The sequence below is a fragment of the Acanthisitta chloris genome, unplaced genomic scaffold (genome assembly GCF_000695815.1).
Source record: "Acanthisitta chloris isolate BGI_N310 unplaced genomic scaffold, ASM69581v1 scaffold35896, whole genome shotgun sequence".
NCBI classification, from domain to species: Eukaryota; Metazoa; Chordata; class Aves; order Passeriformes; family Acanthisittidae; genus Acanthisitta; species Acanthisitta chloris.
Genome location: NW_008679413.1, coordinates 9,293 through 18,740, shown reverse-complemented (window position 1 = coordinate 18,740; position 9,448 = coordinate 9,293). Strand labels below are relative to the sequence as shown.

General features: G+C 50.3%; 1 protein-coding gene across 1 annotated transcript; it reads left to right on the top strand.

Moving 5' to 3' along the window:
- The first annotated feature begins 4,847 nt into the window (after positions 1-4,847).
- On the top strand, positions 4,848-5,903 carry CYSLTR1 (cysteinyl leukotriene receptor 1). The gene has a single exon (XM_009077267.1). The coding sequence runs from the start codon at positions 4,848-4,850 to the stop codon at positions 5,901-5,903; it is 1,056 nt and encodes a 351-aa protein (XP_009075515.1).
- Positions 5,904-9,448: the final 3,545 nt, after the last annotated feature.

Genomic DNA, 9,448 nt, shown 5'->3' with positions numbered 1-9,448 from the left:
CTGGGGGTGGGGGGTGTTTTACCTCCCGTGTCCCCCGCGGTCCTGCCGTGTCCCGGCTGCAGGGAGAGCTTACAGCCCGTAAATCCCCCCGGGGGGGAGTTGCGCTGTTGGGATGTGAATTAGCGGCGCTCGCTGCGATTATCGCTCTGTTCCTCTTTCTGTGCTTCCTCTTTGTCCCCTCGCGGAGGGGAATTGGTGGTTCTAAGGGGGGTTCGGGGGCATTCCCATCCCTCCTTCCCAACCGGGGTATTCCTTGGGGTGGAGGTGGTTCATGGCTGCGTTTGGGATAAACCACAGCAGCTGCTTTGGTGTGTTTTGTGCTCGTGTAGCTAAATTTGGTGCAATTTACTGATGGTCGTGGAGATGCTCCCAAGGCTGGAGCCACTCTGCTCTGGAGCCAGGCAGGGAGAGCTGGAGGTGTTCAGCCTGGAGAAGGGAAGCTCCAGGGAGACTTCAGAGCCCCTTCCAGTGCCTCAAGGGTCTCCAAGAGAGCTGAGAGGGACTTGGGACAAGGGATGGAGGGACAGGACACAGGGAATGGCTTCAAACTGACCAAGGGCAGAGAGAGATGGGATATTGGGAAGGAATTCCTCCCTGTGAGGTGCTGAGGCACTGGCACAGGTTGCCCAGAGCAGCTGTGGCTGCTCCATCCCTGGGAGTGTTCCAGGCCAGGTTGGAGCGACCTGGGCTAGTGGAAGATGTCACTGCCCATGGCAAGAGGTTGGAACTAGATGATCTTTCAGATCCTTCCAACCCAAACCATTTGATGATTCTATTATGAATTATAAATCTCTCTGTGCTGCATCAGACATGGGGAATAACAGTTGAGGGGTTTGCTTTGTTTGGGACTCTTTTCTCAGCTATCACAGCTCCCTCTTGCCTGTGCACGTTCCTGGTGAGCTGAATTCTCCAGCATGTAAATAAATGGTTCAGTGAACCACAACTATGCCAACAAAAAAGTGGCAGAAGTGATATTTGTCTTCAATTCAGGATGCAAAGCCAAAGCCTCAGCCAGGAAATGCTGTTGTGTGGGATTCTTTTGGCCTCTGCAGATATGTTTGTAGGTGTGGAGCTCTCTCAGCTGCTTCAGCTTTGTAATCAGGTTTCCTTTTGCTCACAAAACACATCTTAAATCAGGTTTAGAAGTACAATAGAAAACAAGTCTTGGTTGTCTTTTTGGACAATACCTCATGGTTATTCACCATCTACTAATGTCTTTTAGATTAGCAGCTCAAAGATGACTGAAATTTAGTCCCCAAAGGAGGGAAAAAGTTTCTAATCCCATTCTGGAGCACTTAGGAAGTGAGAAAAAACAGGCACAGATATTAAATCAGGAAACTTAGCCAATGAGTCACTGATGGACTGGGATATTTACCAATATCTCTTTGTTATGGCTTTGGAAGGGCAGAGAAACTGGCAGAGAGGGAGGGAAATACTCAGGGACAGGAAGGCAGGAGGAGCCTCAGGTCTCGCTGCTGCTTCTAGGTGAAACAGCGTTGTAGGATCAATGGGTTGGGTTGGAGGGACCTTAAAAACACAGCTTGTCTCCATCTTCTGCTGCTCCTTCACCCTGACCATTTGTCTTACCTTCTGCTCCTCCTTCACCCTGACCACCACAGCCTGGAGCTGCAGCCTCAATGTGCAAAAGAGACTGTTCCAGCCTCTTAATCTCAAACATCTTGATTGTGTTTCAGGTTTATTTTTACTGTCTGAGAAAAAGAGCTGATCTAAGCTGCCTTGGTAAGTTCAGAGATTTTTATCTACATCAGTTTTTGTGAGGTAATTAAACCACTAATGTCAATGTGTTCCTACAGCACATGGCACAGGTGGGTCTGGCTCAGCATTTACCCAGCAATAAGAGTAAGAGCTTCATCTCTTGTGTCAGATCACCTTGACAGACCAGTCAAGGAGTAGGGATCATGCAGCTCTTCCCAGGGACTGGGAATTTCAGTGGCACTACCTGCCACACCCAAGCAATTTGTTAAAACCTGACCCAGGTCATGGCAAACTTAATTTTAGCCCTAAATTGGAGTTTTCTAACGTTATGGGAGTGTTGCTCTGGTCATAACTTCCCGTGTGGAATGAAGTGAAGACCTCAGGTGAGTGAGGATGGCAGTGGTGTGGGGTGAAGGGTGGAACTCTCAGCATCTCCCATGACTTGGGCTTCTCTGCTCTGGCAGGGCAGCAGCTCCGTGTTGGTGCTTGGTCCTCACAGAGAAGGGGTGGCTGGAGCCACCAGGAGCTCACAGGAGCAATATCTGGGGGTGTCAGAGAAGGGGTGGCTGAGCCATGAGGAGCTCAGAGGAGCAGTGTTTCGGGTGGCTGAGCCATGAGGAGCTCAGAGGAGCAGTGTTTGGGGTGGCTGAGCCATGAGGAGCTCAGAGGAGCAGTGTTTGGGGTGGCTGAGCCATGAGGAGCTCAGAGGAGCAGTGTTTGGGGTGGCTGAGCCATGAGGAGCTCAGAGGAGCAGTGTTTGGGGTGGCTGAGCCATGAGGAGCTCAGAGGAGCAGTGTTTGGGGTGGCTGAGCCATGAGGAGCTCAGAGGAGCAGTGTTTGGGATGGCTGAGCCATGAGGAGCTCACAGGAGCAATGTCTGAGGGAGTGTCAGACACTTGAGGCTTTCCATTGTGTGTGAGAGGAGTCCAAGCTCGTCCAAACTGTGCGGAGGTTCTGACTCTGCCCCCAGCAGATCCAGGTTGCTGAGAGGGGGAGCAGGAAGGGGACACGGTCCCCTGTGAGCAGGTTGTTGCAGTGAGCAGTGTTAGAGAAGCTGCTTTTATGCAAGTCGAGGTGACCCCTAAGTGATGATGTCAATATACTGATCTAGGGCTTTTGGCAGTGCTGGGTGGAGCCACACTGAGCCTTGGCTGCCTCTTTTGGCCACAGCCCTCTGTGCACGTGCCAGGTGGGGTGAAAAGTCTAGTTTGCACAAGAGGCCGCACCAGGTGGGCTATAAAAGGAGGTGGATCAGTCCCCCTCCCTCCTGTCTTGTTCCTCTCCTTTGTCTCACTCTCTGTGCTAACACCACATCCAGACCATCCGCGTGGCAGGACCAGCACAGGACCTAAGGTCTGGTGATCTTTGCTCTCTTTCTCTCTTTTCAGCCTTTATTTCTCTCCCCCCTTGTTTTGTCTGAGCAAAGAGCAGCTATTGTGTTCTCTGTCCTGAAGTTTGGGGAGTTGGGAGCATGTGGAATTGCATTGGGGCTTGTTAGCCAACAAACTAGCAACAAGCTGTGGAGAGGTTTGTTGAGGAGTTGGGAGCTGATGGAATTGTGCTGGTTAACAAGCCCCAACACTATTGAGAGGTTTGTTGAGGAGCTGAGAGGTCAAGGAATTGTGTTGGGGCTTGTTAGCCAACTCTACTGAGAAGTGTATTGTAAAATTTAAGGCCTTGTGAGCCAACATTCTTGAGATTAAATCATGGGCTCACTGCCAAAGTTAAGGGGTTGATAGAATACGTGTGTAAGAGGTGCCTGACACATGGGCAGGTGTTCTTGATCAGCACCTTCCAGGAGCTGAAGGGGCTCCAGGAAAGCTGCAGAGGACTCTGTGCTAGGAGCTGCAGGGACAGGACAAGGGACAATGGGCACAAACTGAAGGAGGGAAATTAAGGTTAGATGTGAGGCAGAAGTTTTCCCTGTGAGGGTGGTGAGACACTGTCCCAGGTTGCCCAGGGAGGCTGTGGCTGCCCCAACCCTGGCAGTGTTCACAGCCAGGTTGGCTGAGCCTTGAGCAACCTGCTCTGGTGGGAGGTGTCCCTGCCCAGGGCAGGGGTTGGGGCTGGATCATCTCTAAGCTCCATTCCAACCCCTTAACACACTGTGATACTATGAAGCCTTGATCATCTCAGTGTGGTTCTGAATTCCCAGTAGGTTCTGGGGAGAGACAGAGCCTCTCTCTGTTGCTGCTGAGCTGTTCTGATGGATGAAAACACATTTAGAATCAGTTTTCAGCACATCCATGGTGAAGGTTGTGGGTTCTCATGACCAATCTTGTCCTAGCTGCTGCTTTCATTATGTTTTTCTGGAGTCCAGTAAAAGCTCCAGGAGCTCCATGTCCCTCTGGCCCTGAGGAGCCAGAACTGGACACAACACTCCAGGTGTGATCTCCCCAGGGCTGAGCAGAGGGACAGGATTCCCTCCCTGACCTGCTGGCAATGCTCTTCCCAAAGCATCCCAGGATTCCTTTGGCCTTCTTAGCCCCAAGGACACACTGTGACCCATGGACAGCCTGTTGTCCACCAGCACCCCCAGGTCCTTCCCACAGAGCTGCTCTCCAGCAGGTCAGTGCCAACCTGTGCTGGTGCTTGGGGTTATCCCTCCCCAGGGACATGACCTGCACTTGCCCTTGCTGAGTCTCAGTTGGTTCTTCTCCATCTCTCTAACCTGTCGAGGTCCCTCTGAAGGGCAGCACAGCCCTCTGAGCTCTCACCACTCCTCCCAGTGTTGTATCACCAGGAACCTGCTGAGGAGGCAACTCTGTCCCCTCAGTCCCCCATGGATGAGTAAGTTGAACAAAACTGGTCCCAGTATGGATCCCTGTGGGACACCACTGGTGACAGCCTCCAACCAGGCTCTGTGCCACTGATCACAACTCTCAGCCACTTCCCAATGCCCTTTCCTGACTAGGCTCCTGACACCTGGAGTGTCCCAAGATCCTCCCCACCCCAGGGGAGGCTCAGGGAGTCCCAACACCCAGCCCCACACCCACAGCAATGTGCAATTGGTTCTGCTCTGCTTATCTCCTATTTTCCTCCTATTTCCTAACGGAATGTGATTTTCCTGTGCTGTTTTCCATATCTCACCTGAGGTTTTCTCCCCAGGCCCTGACACTCAGCACCACATGATGCCTCAGCCAGACAACATGACAGAGCTGTTCACCAACCTCTCGTGCCAGCACTCCATCGACGACTTCCGTAACCGTGTCTACTCCACCCTCTACTCCATGATCAGCATCATGGGCTTCGTTGGCAATGGCATTGTCCTCTATGTCCTCATCAGGACCTACAGGCAGAAGACAGCCTTCCAGGTCTACATGATGAACCTGGCTGTGTCTGACTTCCTCTGTGTGCTCACCCTGCCCCTGCGTGTTGTCTACTACGTGCACAAGGGCAACTGGTTCTTCAGTGACTTACTGTGCAGGGTGGTGTCCTACACCCTCTATGTCAACCTCTACTGCAGCATCTTCTTCATGACAGCCATGAGCTTCTTCCGCTGCATTGCCATCGTCTTCCCAGTGCAGAACATCAGCTTGGTGTCAGAGAGGAAAGCTAAGTTTGTCTGTGTTGGCATCTGGATCTTTGTCACTTTGACGAGCTCTCCCTTCCTACGCAATGGGACGTACCAACATGGCAACAAGACCAAGTGCTTTGAACCTCCTGAGAACTCTCAGAAGACCAATATGGTGGTGATCTTGGATTTTATTGCCCTGTTTGTGGGGTTCATCTTCCCCTTCATTGTCATCACCATCTGCTACACCATGATCATAAGGACCTTGCTGAAGAACTCCTTGAGGAAGAACCAGGCCAACCGCAGGAAGGCAGTGTGGATGATCATCATTGTCACTGCCACCTTCCTGGTGAGCTTCACCCCCTACCACATCCTGCGCACTGTCCACCTCCACGTGCTGAGGCTGAAGAACACCAGCTGTGAGGATGCCATCTACCTGCAGAAATCTGTGGTGGTGACCCTTCCCTTGGCAGCTGCCAACTGCTGTTTTGACCCACTTCTCTACTTCTTCTCAGGGGGCAACTTTAGGAAGAGACTCACCACGCTGAGGAAAGCTTCTTCCTCCAGTTTATCCCAAGCCTTCAGGAAAAAGTTCTCTGTGAAGGAGAAGGATGAGGAACCCTTCGAAGAGAGCCAAAGGGAGAATGGGAAGGAAGCTGTGGTCGCTTCATAAGGAGGTTAGATCTTCCTCTAAGGTCTCAGGTGGACAATGGAGATCTCGGGACTCTTCCAGAAGGCTCATGAGCCTCCACTGCAATTCAGTATGTCATAATAACTGTGGACAATCCGTGGTCTGTGGGACTTGGTGGTAGAGCCACTGCTTGGGATGGGCAACTCCCTTGGGACAGCCACAGTCACATAGAAACCACCACCAGAAAACTCTTGTTGTTAGACCTTCCCCTAATATCTCAGGTGGCAGTGGAGATCTCAGCACTCTTCCAGAAGACATGATGGATGGAGGCTCATGAGCCTTTGTTGGTATCCAATATGTCATAACAACTGTGGACAGTCTATGGTACTTGGTGGTAGAGCCACTGCTGGGGATGAGTAGCTCCTTTTCCAGGTGCACTGCTGGGGCATCTACAGCCAGGTAGGACAGAGGAACCACCACCAGAAAACTGTTGTTGTTAGACTTTACCCTAAGATCTCAGGTGGCAATGGAGATCTCAAGACTCTTCCAGAAGACATGATGGAAGCTCATGAGCCTTCACTGCAACTCAGTATGTCATAGTAACTGTCCATGGTTTGTGTTATGTGGTGGTAGACCCACAATGGAGATCTCAGAACTCTTCCAGAAGATATGATGGAGCTTCACAAAGCCTTTGTTTCTATCCAAGATGTCATAATAGATGTGGGACAGTCCATGGTCTGTGATACTTGATGGTAAAGCCACAGCTGGGCATGGGCAGCTCCTTCCCCAGGAGCACTGCTGGGACAACCACAGCCACACTGAGCAGAGGAACCACCACCAGAAACCTGTTGCTGTGATGATAAACTCGGACAAACTCCTTGGAACATATGTTTGGGCCTTTGCTTCACTCGAGGCCTCTCCCAAGAGTGTTAATTCTCTGAGCCAGTGGGAAATGTAAACAGAGTTTGCTGTAGGGAGACCTCGGACAAACAACCAGCTCAGAGCTTTTACTGGAGATTCCAACAGCCACGAAGTTATGTACACAGTAGAGGCCATTCCTGCCCTGCTCCCAGCTGCTTTGGCACTGGATTTCAGTTTCCATGATCCTCACGTGTGTGTGAGGCTCCCAGGGCTGGTGCCTGGGGCTGCAAATCGTAATGGGACACTCTCCAGCCCACAACAAACAGCTCTTTGGACAAACTTTGGTGGCAGCAAATCTGCCAACATTTCCTGAATTCCTAGTAAAATCTTCTCTGGGGGATCAGTTGTGAAATTGCAGCATCCTAGTGTGCAGGAAAACTTGGGAATAAGGATAATAAGTGCTTAAGAGGTGTCTGGATCTGGTGCTGGAGGATATGGTTTTGGGGTTCCAGCAGTGACAGGTTAATGGTTGGACTTGGTGATGTTAGAAGTCTCCTCTAACCTGGATGATTCTGTGATTCTATGTACTGGAATATTGCCCAGGGAGGTGGTGGAGTCACCATCCCTGGAGGTGTTTCAGAGGTGTCTGGATCTGGTGCTGGAGGATATGGTTTTGGGGTTCCAGCAGTGACAGGTTAAGGGTTGGACTTGGTGGTCTTAGAGGTCTCTTCCAACCTTGGTGATTCCATGACAATAAGGACAGTTAGCAGTGGCACTGGTGTCCTGTCTGTGTCGGCTGCAGGATCTGGATTATCACTGCAGTTCTTCAGGAGGTTTGAGATGGAAGTGGAGCTCTGGGTGCTCGTATCCACTGCAGGATCAGGTTTGCCTTTCTCAACTATTGACTGAGTGTTTTAAGCTAATAACAACAAGAGAAAAGCTCTAGATGTTATTTGATCCTGTCCCAGTGGGTTCATCTTGCACAAAAGGCAACCCAAGGCCCTTGTGAAGACCTCCAGGAATGGTGACTCCACCACCTCCATGGGAAATACCCCAGTACATACAATTATAGAATCAACAAGGTTAGAAGAGGCCTCTAAGATCGAGTCCAACCATTAACCTGTCACTGCTGGAACTTATAAACTCTAAACCATATCTAACCCTAAACCAGATGTGAGTGTGGATGAGACATGATGCTGAGAAAACATTGCATTATGTTTCTTCTGTAAAGAAAAATCTCAAGCTCTTAGGCAGAAGGAAACATTCCTGTACTTTTCCAGTGGTTCCCGAAAGAAAGTAGAGCTCCTGCCTGTTGCTGGAGCAGGGCCCAGCTGGGGATGTGCAAGGCATCAGGACAGAAATAGAAACTCTTGCAGGATTAAGCCTCTTAGCTGGAAAAGTGGTTGATGAATGAACAGCAAGTCTGTTTGGTTATGGTATTCGTGAAGTTGATGTTATCTTGCCTAAAGAAAACAGTTTGAGTAGTGAAGGATAACAGTGAATAAAAGGAGTTTGGCTTGGGGACAGAGATCTGCTTGAGAAGTTCTCTGTGCAGATAATTAGGGTGTAAGGTCACTCTTTACAGAATCACAGGATCAGTGAAGTTGGAAGGGATCACAAAGGGTCATCTGGTCCCACCTCCCTGCTCAGGCAGGGCCAGCCCAGAGCTCATGGCTCAGGTTGTGTCCAGAGGGTTCTGGAACATCTCCGATGAGGGAGAATCCACGACCTCTCTGGGCAATCTGTTCAGTGCTCAGGGACTGCACAGCAAAGAAGTTCTTCCTCGTGTTCAGGTGGAACTTCCTGGGCAGCAGTTTCTGCTGTTCCCTCTTGTTTGATTGGTTTCCCCCACTGAGCAGAGTCTGATCATCCTCTTGGCACCTCCTGTGCCAAGAGGACTTGAATGCATTCCTGAGGTCCCTCTCAGTTGTCTCTTCTCAAGATTGAACAGCCCCAACTCACATCACTGAGGTGCTCCAGTCCCTTCAGCATCTTCCTTGCCCTCCCCTGGACCTGCTGCAGGAGCTCCATGTCCCTCTGGCCCTGAGGAGCCAGAACTGGACACAACACTCCAGGTGTGACCTCCCCAGGGCTGAGCAGAGGGACAGGATCCCCTCCCTGACCTGCTGGCAATGCTCTTCCCAAAGCATCCCAGGATTCCATTGGCATTTTTGGCCACAAGGACACACTGTTGGCTCAAGGACATTTCCACCTCAGCCTGCAGGTCCCTGGGGCACCAAAAGGCCCTTTGAAAAGGAAATTCACTTGCAGTACAATTTATGGATGTGAATTTTCGAGATCTGACACTTTTTCTGCTGTTTTAAGGATCTATTAAGGGGAAGAGACTTGAAACCTCTTCCTGTAGAGGAATGGGAAAGTTCCCCCTAAACCCACAGGAGAGCAAAGCTCTCAAGTTCAAAGCCAAAACTGCTGTTTGCTTGGGGGAAAAAAAGGTGTAAGAATTGGCTCAAACTTCTTTTCAAGGCTCAGCATTGAGGGTTAGAGTTGAACCTCCACTCTTAAAGGCATTTGGGCAGCTGTAAATAGAAATCCTCAAGGGAAACTAAGTCCGTGAATGTGAAGAAATAGTATCCCCAAACCCAAATTTGAAGCTATTGTACAGTAAATCTATTTATATATGTATATCTCAAAGCATTTTGATTGTACCTGAGGTATTTCACCCTGTTTATTTGACAGGGACAAAGATTATGGTAAGTGCATTTCAG